General features: G+C 44.1%; 1 protein-coding gene across 4 annotated transcripts in view; it reads left to right on the forward strand.

The window, feature by feature from the left end:
* chd7 (chromodomain helicase DNA binding protein 7) overlaps positions 1–14,343 on the forward strand; it is a 96,420-nt gene extending 82,077 nt beyond the window's left edge. For all 4 annotated transcript variants that reach the window (XM_077536962.1, XM_077536944.1, XM_077536971.1 and 1 more), the window contains 16 exons: positions 806–895; positions 2,563–2,666; positions 4,939–5,068; positions 5,350–5,456; positions 5,602–6,025; positions 6,172–6,380; positions 6,533–7,486; positions 7,915–8,081; positions 8,830–9,084; positions 9,187–9,357; positions 9,469–9,702; positions 9,782–9,997; positions 10,075–10,215; positions 10,294–10,398; positions 11,267–11,447; positions 11,541–14,343. In XM_077536962.1, coding sequence (XP_077393088.1) covers positions 806–895; positions 2,563–2,666; positions 4,939–5,068; positions 5,350–5,456; positions 5,602–6,025; positions 6,172–6,380; positions 6,533–7,486; positions 7,915–8,081; positions 8,830–9,084; positions 9,187–9,357; positions 9,469–9,702; positions 9,782–9,997; positions 10,075–10,215; positions 10,294–10,398; positions 11,267–11,447; positions 11,541–12,496 — 4,444 coding nt within the window. In that variant the 3' untranslated portion in view covers positions 12,497–14,343. The remainder of the gene's footprint in view (positions 1–805; positions 896–2,562; positions 2,667–4,938; positions 5,069–5,349; positions 5,457–5,601; positions 6,026–6,171; positions 6,381–6,532; positions 7,487–7,914; positions 8,082–8,829; positions 9,085–9,186; positions 9,358–9,468; positions 9,703–9,781; positions 9,998–10,074; positions 10,216–10,293; positions 10,399–11,266; positions 11,448–11,540) is intronic.
* Positions 14,344–14,913: the final 570 nt, after the last annotated feature.

A 14,913-nucleotide genomic window follows, 5' to 3' on the forward strand; every position in this document is an offset into this window, starting at 1 on the left:
ATCTCGGGTGGTTCTGAAGCGCCGGCCTTCTGGTATAAAGCTGAGCCATGTCTTCTCTGTCATCTGATTGGCAGACAGCGGCACAGCAAGCAAGCATACGTCCATTTTCTGATTTTACGCGAGCGAGGCAGAGGTGCCTGCAAAATAGTGTTTTACAGTAACGCTGAACCATATTTACAATTTAATATGTACAAGTGGAAGATTTTTTTTTAATAGACTAAATTGTGAAGGCAGAGCGGGGTTGTGTGTTCCCATTCATTTGAATGAGAGCTCCAGTCGTAGCCCGGAGCATACCTCCCCCGGCCCACGGTCATGGCTCCCGCCTCAGGAATGGTGGTTTTAGTGGCCGCCGGGGGGGCTTCGGATGCTGGCGAATGAGTATGAGGAAAAGTTGACTCTGTGAGGCAGCCAAATGAAATGACAATTGACTCCCTATTCAGAATGAATGAGCGCTGATGGCGAGCTTTGTGCGCCAGTTGTGAAATCATGATTGATTACAATATTTCATCCATGGTACATATGAAATTGTAAATATGGTTGAATGTTGATGTAAAATGCAAATTGTTTGGAATGTATGTATTTTTGTCTTGATGGTGGCCGCCTGGCGGGGAACAAGCTATGCTAAGCTAAGTTAGTTGGAGAAACATGCACTGAGAAGTTGAACTGATACAGGTGACTCTTAAGCTTTTTTTGGGCAGTTTAACTGTAGTTCATGGCATGCATTCCGTCCCACGTGAGTCTTAATGGCCATTTAGTGATAAACCTTTCTTTTTTCTTCTTCTTCCATGTCTTTATTTTTTGTTAGGGTGTTGCTGAGGGTGAGAATGCTGTATTATCTGAGACAGGAAGTCATCGGAGATCAAGCAGAACGCATCCTGGATGGAGCTGACTCCAGGTTGGTGTACTTTAAATTGTTTTCAATCAATCTTTAGTTACTATTAATTTAGTCACATATGCCCTCTTAAGGCAGCACTTCTCTTTCCTATTTTCTCCAGCTATTTTGGTTCTTTTCCCTTCTAGCATTCATTTCATTATTTTTTTGAGCAACAAGCTCCATTTCAATTTCATTAATTCAAATTCAATTTCATTTAGCTGTTAGAACCGGACGGTTATTCTAAATATTTTCTGAAGTGGTTGATGACACAATCAAATGCATGCAAAGGCAGTCAAACAGTGGCAATAGTATATGTAATAGTCAACTAGTTGTAAATCAATTCCAATCTTGATGGTTTTTATTACAGTAGTAGTAACATATCTGATCACAAAACTCATATGATTTGCCCCACTACTCACAGATTACGGCGTTTGTGTAGATTGCAAGATTGATAGCTATGGAAACGTCTTGACAGTGAGCTGTGAAAGGGTTATTTATGACCATGACCTAAATTATTACAACAAGTGTATTTTTGTCTCTTCAAGTGGCCTCTTTGGCAGCCTCTGTTCCTACAAGGTCTCTGTAAAGTTATTTTTGGGAAGTAGATGGTTGTTTCTTTATTTGACCCATTTTGGCTTTGATGAGCTACTGGTCATTTGGCATCTGCCCTAAACTTTTTGCTTGTGCACTCTCATCCTCATCCTGACTCCTACATTGCATCCTCCTTCTCTTGTGTTATACTCTTTATTTTACCATCTGTCCATTTGTCCTCTCTGCAGACCACTTTGGTCTCAACTCCCAGCCCCCTCTGAAAACCTTTTCACCCAGATGTGAAAGTATTTATAATGTGCAGCACGTGTACTTTGTGTTGGTCGCCACCGCCCCACTCCCTCAACCCCCCAAACACCCACCCACACCATGGTTACTTTGCCACAGCCATGCGTGCGTTCAAGTAAGAGAGAGCAAGAGCAAGCATACGGGATGCCATCGTGCCAACATATGCCAGGGGGATTTAGCACGACCGTGTTGGCACACTCTCATGCGCGTGTTGCCAAAGACCGGGCATGCTGCTGTTTTCCGAGATAACGGACAATTTCCTTGTGTTCTCTTCTCTCGTCACCCTCTGTTTCTCAGCTTCCATTGTCTATATTGTGTATTGTGGTCTGTTTACATAATGGAGGGATTTGTATTTTGGTGCCTGCCACAATGCAGAAGGTATCTGTGGAGCAGGTTGCATGGAAAATATTGTATTTTCAGAAATGATGAGCCAATATTTTTCCATATGTATGACTTTGAGTTTTCTGCTATTGACAAGTCATCAGATCCGATTTGTGCACAATATTTGGGCATTGCCAACTCATTTAAATGTCTGTTGTATCAATGTAGGCACCAGTAACTATGTCTTTCATACCAGTAATAGCCAGTCACTCCTCCTCATGCTAATCTGATGGCACTTTTCCCACCAGTTAAATCTCTATCCAAATTACGGTCTACAATCTTTAGTAGATTTATGCTGTGAGGATGAATGATTTATAGTGAAACATTTTGGTGCTTGCTACTGTAAGATCAATTCAACCGCTTCATACATTGTAAATTTGAGATATGGCGTTACTAAACGACATGAATGTGAATCAATACTAGTTTAATGTTGCTTGAGAATCAGTGATGTGGTTTTATCTGCCCTACAGTGACTTGGATGTCTGGATTCCCCAGCCTTTCCATGCGGAGGTCCCCACCGACTGGTGGGACAGTGAGGCCGACAAATCCCTGCTCATAGGTGTCTTCAAACATGGTAAGAAACTCCATATTAAAACAGCTGCAACTATATTGTGTTCATACTCTCACTACCATTTATTTATGCAAATATAAAGCATTCCAAACCCTAAAAACACGTTTGAAAAACCAAAACAAACAAAAAGAACCTCCCTACCTACATTCTACCCGCTTGGCAAGTCACCAGTTGATTGGTGTTTCTATGGCGACTGCTGTCAGCAATGTGCTGTGCCGTGTGATTGATGGCTCGTGTTTAACATTGGTGAGGCGTGTTTCCTCTCCTGTTTTCTTAGAGAAATTCACGTTGCAAATATTTAATGGAGCTAATTGAGTTTCTTGTTAAATGTTTGTTTGGAAATGTTTGAGTACGGAATGTGAATAAACCAGAGACCCACCTTTGGTCTTCCATATGACTCATGCAGATGATGTCATTTATTATTACTCTTTATGACGTTTGTTGTGCATGGAGACCCTCGTTCATATTAATTTGGTATAATCGTCATAATTTTTTCCATGATTGCCACCCTCTATAATTGAATTAGGACTGACACACACTCAAAACACACATAGAGGAATACAAAAGGACTCACCCGAAGTTAATCATAATCCCCATTCACTAGGGAGGCCCTCGGGCGGGGGGGGGGAGGGCTGACACGCACGCACACACACACTGTGCTGTGTATTCAGAGAGAAACAGAAGCGCACTCAGCACGTTGCACACTGACGCACACAAGGGTGAAGGCCACAATGATTAACGTTTGGCTATGTAGATGTGTGTGACAGAGACGTTTAGGAACAATGAGTCACATCTTTCCTAATACAAATATGATGGATGGAAATAAGAGCCTAAAGTCCTGATGCTTTGTTTGTCCTCTATACCAGTGGGGTCCCCAACCACCAGGCCACGGACCGGTACCGGGCCATGGGCCACTTTGGACCGGGCCGCGGCAGCCACACAGTTAAAAGAATAAATAAAACTTACTATACTTCCGGTTAATTGAATAGTCGAGGCTTTAAAATGTTTTATTTTGAAAAGTGACCGGATTCGCTCTGTTTACGACGGACTCTTGAGGCATGTCAGGATGCTAATCATCTCAGTCGAGTAGCACTGATGCTAATCGACAAGTTAGCAAAATGAGTAAAAAAACAGACATATTTGGAACATTTCTTTGCAACGGAGAAAAAGCCTTGTGATGAGACTACACAGGAGGCATAGACCAAGAAAAAAAAAGTAGCGTACATGGACTTAGAACTACAGGTGATTCCCACGCATGATGGCCCGCAGCTCTGAATCCAGCGTTATGGTGAGTGAGTTACTCATATGGACTTCTGTGGTGCCTTATGTTGCCGAATTTAAGGAGGGCAATGCTCATATAATTGCATCAAAAAGGGGCTTAGTTCACATTATTGTTATATCTACAAAATACCCCAGTTTTTGTGTTGCTTGTATCCGTCATAAACATTACCATTCGTGACCTCGCCATATTAAAGCATTGTTGTTACCCTTGTTATGGTGTTTGTGCTGCTAGCACAGGTACATGAAAATACATAGTGGATTTGTATTTGTTGTTGTAGACTTTTGATTAATCAGCCGCTGAACATCCTAGGCAACCCCCCATGAGTTGCCGGTCCGCGAAAGTTGTAGACTTGTATGAGCCGGTCTGTGGTGGAAAAAAGTTTGGGGACCACCTCTGTTCTTTCCACAACTGCTATTTGTGTGTAATTTTCACTCACTCCCAACTTTTCCCGCATTGTATTTTACTTCACTTCCCCTCCTTTTTTCCCCGTCTGTGTAGCTCAGTAGGATGCTGCACATCGAATATGTTCTGCCTGAATGCCCCTAACGGACAAACGCATACGCATACTGTTCTTCATCCCCACTCACTTTCATCAATTCCATGACACGCATTTTCTTCTTCCTGCTCTTGTTTCCTCCCCTTTTTTTTCTCTGAGACAACAGAGCACCTGCATGGATACAAGCTCACATGGACACAATCGTACTCGCACAACAAACACACAAGTGCACACCCACACACACAGGCTGTTGGTCTTGTCAGCAGCTGGTTTCTCGGGTCATCCCTTCTGCTGCTGTTTTTGTCTTATTCATTTAACGTTGATGCCGATGACATACATGTGTCTGTGTGGACTGGTGAGTCATACAATGTGTCTGATATGTAAAAAGCAAAGTGATTGTGGGAAGGTGACATATTTAGTGCTTATTATCACTTCTACAGTCTGTCTGCATTTACTTTTAAGAATTCAAGCTTAAACAGTTTACATTTCCTCTTCAGGATATGAAAAGTATAACTCCATGAGAGCCGACCCCACCCTGTGTTTTTTGGAGCGGGCGGGTATGCCCGACGCCAAGGCTATTGCCGCTGAGCAGAGGGGCAACGATATGATGACAGATGGTGTCGAAGGGTAAGAGACAGTCATCTTTACTCATCCTGCCTCTTTGTACTGTCTTTCTTCTTTTTAGTCTCTGTCATATGTCATCAAGTTCGTAGAAGGAAACAGTTTTTAAGTCTGAAGCAAATGCAGTGTGTGTGTGTGTGTGTGTGTGGGGGGGGGGGGGGGGGGTCTGTTATTAATTAGCAAAGTTTAAGATTAGCAGGTATTTTACATACCGATAATCTTATTGTAAAGTTTAGCAAGCTTTTTGTTAAAAAACAAAAAAGTAAACTGCTTGCCTGCCTCTCCAGTGAGGATGAGGATCCAGAATACAAGCCACTTCGGATGCATTTTAAGGACGACATGGATGATTTCACCAACTCTCCTCTCGATGACACTGGGGAAGGAGAAGCAGAGGGTATTGTATTGTCATGTTATATAATAAGCTTTAGAGAAGCTAGTGTACCGGTATATGGTTGGTTTGTTTGTTTCTTTTTCAACATGTATTTGAAGTTAATCATTCATGAATGCTGATTTTTGTATTCCCATTCTCACTCCTGAAGGTAAATCTGATGAAAATGGTCAAGGCGTTCTTTCCACGGGTGGTGCTGCAGGTTCCAACGAGCGGCTCTATTGGCCGGCTGCCTCAGCTCTCACAGCCCGTCTGCGCCGCCTCATCACTGCCTACCAGCGTTCCAATCGCAGAGAGCAGCTTCGCCAGGAGGCCCTCAACAGACCTGATGGGCGTCGAAGACGACGCCGGGAATTCCTGCCTACCATTGCAATGGTTACAGAGGCACCCGGAGGAGCAGCAGCCTATATTCAAGATCCAGCAACAGTGTTCATAGCTGAAGGAAGCCCGTACCTCACTAAAGGAAATGCTTATTTTGCTAAAGGGGGGCAATTTCTAACAGATGAGTCACCAGTGATGACCACAAGTGCCCTGATGACTGATGGGGCTATGTACTATAAGGAAAGAAGACAAAGGTAAAACTATTTGTTTTCATAACTTTTGGTCATGTCACCAATACATCATTTACGTAAAAGTAACTGTATAACAATTTCTGCTATTAGACCAGAGGTTTGCTCTTATTTAATAATTCAACTCTTGTGCATTTTTGTTTTGCTTCTAGATGGACTCGTCGTGAGGAGGCAGACTTTTACCGTGTTGTGTCCACATTCGGAGTCGTCTTTGACACCCAACATCAGAAATTTGACTGGGCGCAATTTAGGGCCTTTGCTCGATTGGACAAAAAGACAGACGAAAGCCTGGAGAAATATTATTATTCCTTCATTGCAATGTGCAAACGTGTCTGTCGCATGCAGGTCAAAACTGACACAGGTGAGAAATTACAAAGACGTCCACATATTAATGCAGCACAGATTGTAATATTTAAATTTTACCTCCTTCAAAAATGTGAATGCATTGTCACATGGACATAGATTTGATATTCTCACCACATTCTCAATAAATGTATCTTTCTGCCTGGACAGAACTCCCCGACCCAACACTGATCATCGACCCCATCACAGAGGAACGTGCTTCCCGCACTCTGTATCGTATCGAATTGCTTCGCCGCATCAGAGAACAGGTTCTCCCTCATCCGCTGCTCTCGGAACGCCTTAAACTCTGTCAGCCCTCACAAGACCTCCCAGAGTGGTGGGAGTGTGGCCGCCATGACAGGGACCTCCTCATTGGAGCCTCAAAGCATGGTGTTAGTCGAACAGATTATCACATCCAAAATGATCCTACCTTGGCCTTTCTGGAGGCGCACCAGCGCGTTACTAACCAGCGAGGGACTTTTGTCAGCATGGGAGAGCTCTGCAAAAGTGGGTTAGGAACAGCTGAGAGCAGCCCTTCAGCTCTCCTCACGTCTGCAGAGCTGGCCAGCGTTGCAGCTTCTGCCGAAATAGCTCATATGGCTAAAGTGGAGGGAGAGGCAACCCATGTGAAAAGTGAGGAAGATGAGGCCAAGATTGAAGATAAAATGGAGGCTGAGGAAGAGGATGCTTGTGGTGTCATCTGTCTAAAGACTGGAACTCCTGAAAAAACTGGGGTTAGTGAGGTGGATGTGAAAGATCAGAAAGAGGCCACAGCTTCACCAGTATCAGGTGTTAAAGAAGAAGAGGCTCAAACAATAGCAGAAAATGAGACGGGTGCGGAGATGAAACCGAACGCTGAGAATGTTTCCAAGCAGACTGAACAAGACAAAGACTTGATTGAGGACAAGACAAGTGTGGCTCCTGTTGACACTGCCAGGGAGCAGATGATATCGAAGGTCCCAGAAGATCTTGAAGCACAAACGGGCCACAATGCTGCAGAAGAGGAAGAGCGAGTGGAGAGGGAGCACAGCAAGTCTCCAAAGTCACCTGACACAGAGAAAAGCCCAGAAGAAGAGGAGAGGATGGATGAAGATGACAAATCAGAGAAATCATCGCAGGCGGAAGGTGGGGGAATTCTTTTACTTTTTTGGCTCAATAATGAAGGAACATGTCTGATTTACAATAAGGTGGGGGGGTGTTTTTTTTTACACAGTAATCATTTATTGGGTTATTTTAATTTGACTTTATCATGGCACATATATATATATAAATAATTTGCCTTGTTTTCTTCTTTTGCTAATTACAGTAAAATGAGCTATTGTGTGTTAACTACAGTATATATATTTTGGATTAATTTTCCCTCGTTGCCTGCCACTATCATTTCACATCACTTGGTCAGAGGCCTATTTCTGGTTTCCTCTCAAGACTTGACAGAGTTTAAATGGCTCCAGAGTACCAGGGGCAAGATAATAAAATGAGCTTGTATCCCTTGATGACAATGTTGAAGCCCTTTTTAATTAAGCCTTAAAGTGACTTTCCCTATCTTTCCTTAGCGAGTGCAGTGTCTGAGCAGAAGAACTTTGACGAGGAGAGCATTGCATCTTTGAGCACATCTGCTCGAGATGAAACCAGAGATGGCTTTTGCCCTGATGATCTGCCAGAAACATCTGCCTTGCAGGCTTTACAGGACAGAACTTATGCCTTCACACTTTGGCCTAAGGTTAGTCTTGTGAAATTCATCATTCTGTTGGGGAGGCTCACATGATTATATTGAGTTATGTTGTAAGGTATGACTCACAAATCTTACAATATTGTATACTATATACTAGGGGTGTGAATTGCCTAGTACCTGACGATTCGATTCATATCACGATTCACAGGTCACGATTCGATTCGATACCGATTAATCCCGATACGAATGGTCACGATTCGATACCGATTAATCCCGATACGAATTTATAAGTCGATTGTTGCGATTTTTTTCCATTCAAATTTAGAAAATACTATCAGTAAATTTGTACATGTACACTGTAAGATTTGTATGAATATATTTATCTAAAACTTGAGGCTTATAACCGTGAGCCACTGTACACAAACAGTTTGCAATCTGTTTCACATTTGAACAGCATTAAAATAAAAATATTAAGGCTTAATGTGCCGTTCAGATAACATTCTTCCATGCTCAAGGTGTGAATCCTAAAAAAAAAAAAAAAAAAAAAAAAAAAAAAAAAAAAAAAATCGATTCTGCCGATTATTGAATCGATTCGAGAATCGCGCGATGTAGTATCGCGATATATCGCCGAATCGATTTTTTTTAACACCCCTACTATATGCTATAATATATAATATAATACTGTGCTATTCAAACACACGATCAGTTGCAGCAATCTGAGAATTGAGCCAGATTGTATTAATCGTACTTTATTTGCATGATGCCGTCATCAAACTCGCTTTTCTTCACATCTCAGGATCGAGTGATGATTAACAGGATGGACAGCATCTGTGAGGCTGTCCTGAAGGGAAAGTGGCCTGTCAACCGACGCCACATCTTTGACTTCCCTAGCAACATGTTGCCAGGTCATGGCTCCACGATATCCACAACAGCAGTAGCCACAGCAACTGAGAGCCCGCTGCAGAGGCGAAGTTTGGGCGAGCTGACAATGACCGGGATGCTCACTCCTTACAGCGGGATGGAGGAGAAAACACTTTCACCACATGTTCATGTGAGTTCTTCAAATACATAAATGTAGTGGTGTCAAAGTTTGTAGGCGTCAAGGTCTTCGCCCCTTTTCTTTTTGTGGTAATAATTGTTTTTTGTGTTGCAGGACGATCCTCTGGGCCTAACGGTGCCTCGACAGAGGAGGAGGCGAAGGAGGAAGATTGAGATTGAGGCAGAAAGAGCAGCCAAGAGGCGCAACCTGATGGAGATGGTTGCTCAACTCAGAGAGAGCCACGCTACCCTGGAGTCCCAGAGTCAGGCTATAGATCTCACCAAGGTATGCTCCTTGCATCCTCAAGAAACGCGATTGCTGCTGGAGATTTTACATACCGAAAGAAAACAAATTAAAAATGTCCATGAACTAAAACCGCTTTCTTTTGGTGCCCAGGGTATGCACCATCAACACAAGAGCTCTCCCCCATTGGCTGGCTTCCCCAGTGCTCTTGTGACAAGCCCCTCCCTAAAGGCCCAAATGGAACTGCTGCAGCAAGCCCCACCCTCCGGACACAGAGCCAATGGTTCGCTGGAAGCTGACCTGCCGATGATGAGGAGGAGGCGGGGACGCAGGAAAAATGTTGAGGGCATGGAGCTGCTGTTTATGGGCAACAAAAGAGCTGGCGCGGTGTGTCTTCATTTCACAGGCAACATAAACAGTACAGTCAAGTTAGAGAAATCCAAATGACATTTCTCTCTATTCTCAGGATGATGGTGATGGGGCCAAGGTTTCAGGTGCGGATGGCGGCCAGGATGCCGCCCGTGCCCACAGACCCCTCGCCGTCTCGGAACAGAGCCCCAGTGGGAGATCTCTTGCGTCTGGTAGCATGGAAGAGGAAGAAGCAACAGTTTCCAACAAAGAGCTTGGGGAGTGGCTGAGGCAGCACCCAACGTACACCATGGACATGTCTGGATTCACACCAGTACGTCGTCTTCGTCTTGTTGTGTTTGTCAATTTGGTCTGCCAGTTCCTGAAAGCGTTTCCCCATCGCTACTCTAGAAGAACGACGAGTTACTGTTGTCTCAGTTCTCAAAGCCCAAACAAAAGCGTCATCGCTGTCGAAATCCCAACAAGATCGACATCAACACCCTGACTGGAGACGAGAGAGTGCCTGTGGTCAACCGACGGAATGGACGCAAGGTCAAAACTCAAGTGTTGACTGAGTCACTGTTGTTATTTTTTGTTTCATTCATTACACTCAGACTTCTCTTCTTCTAGATGGGCGGGGCCATGGCTCCTCCAATGAAGGAACTCCCCAGATGGTTATTGGAAAACCCTGAATTTTCAATTGCACCTGATTGGACAGACATTGTCAAACAGTCGGTTAGTAGCTTTTTTTTTTTTTTTTTTTTTTTTTTTTTGTTCCTTTCCAATTGGGTTGAATTGATTCAATACACAAGTAAATTGACTTATGAGGTTGCTAATGGAACCAATGAAACAAGTCAAGGCACCACTGTATACTCTGATCTTAACTCTTTGACTGCCAAAAACGCTTAATGTTTAGTAAAATCACGATGTATGCCGCCATAAACGTTAAATGACGTCAACTAAGTTTTATTCATTTATTTATTTATTTTATTTAAATCTTTTATCAATGGCCAGTGCAGTGTCCAAGTGCAGCGCTGCCTGGTCAATGGACTTGTGAAATCAAAAACACCCACTAACTCTGGCCAGCAGATGGCAGCAATGTATCTCCAATGGGTTCAAGGCGTATGTATGGATTTACAATGAAACATGCCGGAATCCGATGAAATAGAACGTTTTCAAGGATGACGTGAATGATCAAAGCCTTGGTCACATTAAACCTAATTCACAGAGCGTCACTAAACAAAAATATTAGTGTCAAAGTCACTGTTGTGGAGAAAATGTATCTTTCACAAAAAGCTTGTTTTGTCCTTATCTTTTCAATTTTCGCTCAATGTCCCTCAAATGACCTATTTTCAAATGATGATTCCTGAAGAACAGAATAAGATAGAAACGTATTTTTATTTTTCTAATAAAAGAATGGAATCCAATCTTTCATATGGTATCCATCCACCATGTGTATGTAGTCATAAGTGCCCAATATTCTGTTTGCCTTGAAAGATGAGTGAAAATGCTCAAAATCTGCTGGCCCTGTGGGGGTTGTGTGGCAGTCAAAGAGTGCAATTGTTGACAACAGTTTCCTAACCCAACATCTAAATTTGCACAGGGTTTTCTCCCGGAAGCCATGTTTGACCGGCTGTTGACGGGTCCCGTCGTTCGGGAAGAGGGTGTCCGTCGTCGGGGACGACGACCCAAATCTGAAATCGCCAAAGCGGCCGCTGCTGCTCAGGCGGCTGCGGCCGCTCAGGCTGCTCAGGCCTCGCTGGCCACCGCCACCACGTCGGCTGGTAGGAAACCATCAATTCGCTGGATGCATCCAGTATGTTTCTTTTTTTTTTTTTTTTTTTTTTTGTATTAATGTGACATTGTGCGTTTTGCAGGAGGCATCAACCCTCTGCTGCTGAACAGTCTCTTCGGAGGGATGGATCTTTCCTCCCTGCAGAGCCTCCAGTCCCTCCAGTTGGCCGCCGGTCTCATGGCTTTCCCCACCACCGCCGACCCCAAGCAGGCCGCCGCCAGCGCTGCCGCCGCCGCCGCCTCCATGCTTCCCCTCATGCTGCCCGCCGGCATGGGAGGCTTGCCCAACATGGCTGCAGGTATCCCAAACATGTTCAGCCTTGGGGGGCTTTTTGGCGGAAACTTGACGACTGCCAACGCCGCAGTGGCCTCCGCATCAGGGAACGCCAACGGCACGGCGGATGGAGAAGGCGAGGAAGCCGCAGCGGCCAAGCGCAAGAGAAAGGAAGAGGACAAAGATGGGGGAGATAGCAATGAGGGGGGAGAAAAGGAGGATGGGGACGAAGCTGATGGCAGTGAAGGTGAACATCTTCGAAAGAAGATGAAAATTGACAAAGAGGACGAGGAAGCTGGAGAGAAGATGGAGGAATCCCAAAGCAACAGGAGCGCCGCCCCTCCGGCTGACTCCTCCCTCAATGGCGAGGCCGCCGCCCTGCTGGCCGCCGCCGGCATGTCGGCCAATTCTCTGGCATTCAACCCTTTCCTCCTCACCACCATGGCACCCGGCCTCCTCTACCCCTCCATGTTCCTACCTCCGGGCCTCGGGGGTCTCGGCCTGGCCGGCTTCCCCGCCACCCTGCCTGAGCTTCAGAGTGCCACCGGAGCGCCCGGGGGCAGCGCCACGACCGAGAAACCTTGCAGAGACGACAAGGAGGAGGGGCCGCAGGTGGCGGGCGAGGAGGACGAGGATGAGGAGGCGCCAGGGGCAGAGAGCGACTTGGCTGAGGAGAGCGCAGCTGCGAAGGAGAACAAAAGCGAAGCGAACGAGTCGCTTGTGGAGGACGGAGGGATGATCGGAGATGAAGAAGAGGATGGGTAGTGACTGACCGACTGAAATCAACCCAAAACTGACAGTGGACGTTTCCTCCCCTCCCTTCTCTCTCCTCTCCGATTCGCCAACTTTACAAGCTTCCACCAACACAACAATCTTTTCTTTTTTGTTTTTTTTTGTTTTTTTTCTCGGGCTTGTATTTCCTCGCTGTCCAAGAGGCACGAGGTGTGTGCGTTAAGTTAAATGAATTGTTAGTGTAGTCACAGCTCACCTCATCTTCAAAAACTGTTGGCCAGTTTGCATCTACACTTGGTCTTCACAAAGTTCCAGTAGTGCTATTGTTGTTGTTATTGTTGTTGTTATCATCATTATTATTATTATTATTATTATTATTATTATTATTATGATTGCTGCTGCTTTCAGCTTTCGATCCTTGTTTTAGTTGAACCTGTCGTGCTTCTATGACTGCTCGCCGTTCCTGGGAAGCCTCTCGTCCAGAGCGAAGGAACGTCAGCTGAAGCTTCCCCAGAATGAATTGTGGGAAATGGAGTTGATGTCGCTTATTCCTGCAGTTTTCCCACGTCAGTCTCTTAAGGAGGATAAGCAGACCAACTTGACTAGCACAAACACACACACACACACAACCTAGCAGCCTAGCACTACACCCACTGTCGCCCTAAATAGCCTCCTGTGAAGTGGCAGGACCCACTCACCCCTCCCTTCAGCTGTGTGTGTGTGTGTGTCAAGTGTGTGTGTGTACACACAAGCTGACCTTATACTGTTAAGCCCCTCCCCCATGTCCCACACTGTTTGAATGCCAGTTTTGAGTCTTTCCACTGCCAGTCTCCAAATCCTGTCTTGTCACTTGGAAGGGAGCTCGTTTGTAGCACAGCAAAAGGCAGACGGGCTGCGTCCGCCGCCCAGGGCCTCCCTGATTGGTCAGCCTGGCGTAGGAGGCAGCTAGCCACACCCCCGAGGGGGTCCTGTGAAAGGACTTGGAGCCACACGGGGATGTTGATGTTTGGCCTGTCGCATCCTGCTGGTTGGAGACCACCCGCTGCTCCCCTCTTAAATAATAAGACTGTTGCTCTAGTCACACACACTGACGCCAGAACAGGACTGAAACATCTAACGAAAGAAATGAAGGTCAACAATTAATTTTAAGTTGACGGGTTTTTTTTTGGTTTTTTTACTTGAAAAGCAGAAGTGGTGTTTGATTTGTTTGGATTTCCAAATAATGTCTGAAGTGACTCGAGACAAATCAAGTGCCACACATGCTTCAGATATTTGAAAGTACAGATCCCATCTTAATAACATTCACTATCACAGCCAGCCCAGCACACACATAAAAAAAAAATATATATATATATATATATATATATATATATATATATATATATATATATATATACATACACCCTGTCACATCTCCGTGATGCTGAGACAGCAATAACTATGGCAGCTTTTGAATGTTCCATCATAACTCGCCCAACACACGAACTCTATGAATTAAACCATAAGTGTCGTATTGATAGAAAGACAAAAAACTAAAACTGTAACTGATGACAAAAGTACTGCAATCAATTTTGTCTCACTCTGTTCCTGTTGATGCACTGGTGTTAAAGAGTTAAAGTAATCAGGTACCTTTATTACTTAGCTACTTTTCTTGGAAAAAAAAAAAAATGGACTTGTTACTTTTAGCCAGCAAGCTGAAGAGCATTACCTCAAAATTCTTATCTAGCCTTGAAGTTTACAGACTTACAATGTAAATGTTTTATTTTTTCCTTTGTTTTTTTTTCTTTTCTTTTTGGGTGTGTCTTTTTTTTTTTTTTTTTGAGACATCATGTATTGATGACTTGTAGCTATGATGCTTTTAATAAAAGTGAATCATGATATTCGCCTAGGAAACCAAACTAAAGCGTGTCTCGGCCTACTTTATTTTGCAGTTTATCATCAAATGGTCTCAATTGGAAATGAATCCCCAAAGTAATCAAATACATAAAACTATTTGCAACAAGAATTTGACATGAACATGCAAATGTTTCTTTCGATAGGAGCCGAAAACTTAAGCAGACCCATGCTGACCTAAGTTGTAGAAGTAGGACTTCATTCTTGCAATGTTAGTATTATATAAGGGAAGGTTTACACAATTGAGTCTGATGAGCAGTTGCATCTTTCACAAACTGCTGGGTGCCTCCTACCTGTACATGTGAGGATTTGCTCAAATGCTGTTATTTTTACACCATGACACAGGAGCGTTTATCTGCGACATTTAAATTCACAAGACACACACCTTCCAAAAAGTTCCATTTCACTTTCATTTTGTCAGTCCGTACAATATTCTGCCAAAAGTCTTTGAGATGTGACTATAAGATGAGCCTTTATGTACTTTTTGGTCAGCAGTGTTTTTTGTTTTTGTTTTTTTTTTTTTATCTTGGAGCTCAGCCATTGATGTCATTCTTGCC

Source organism: Festucalex cinctus, chromosome 1, assembly GCF_051991245.1.
Source record: "Festucalex cinctus isolate MCC-2025b chromosome 1, RoL_Fcin_1.0, whole genome shotgun sequence".
Classification (NCBI taxonomy): domain Eukaryota; kingdom Metazoa; phylum Chordata; class Actinopteri; order Syngnathiformes; family Syngnathidae; genus Festucalex; species Festucalex cinctus.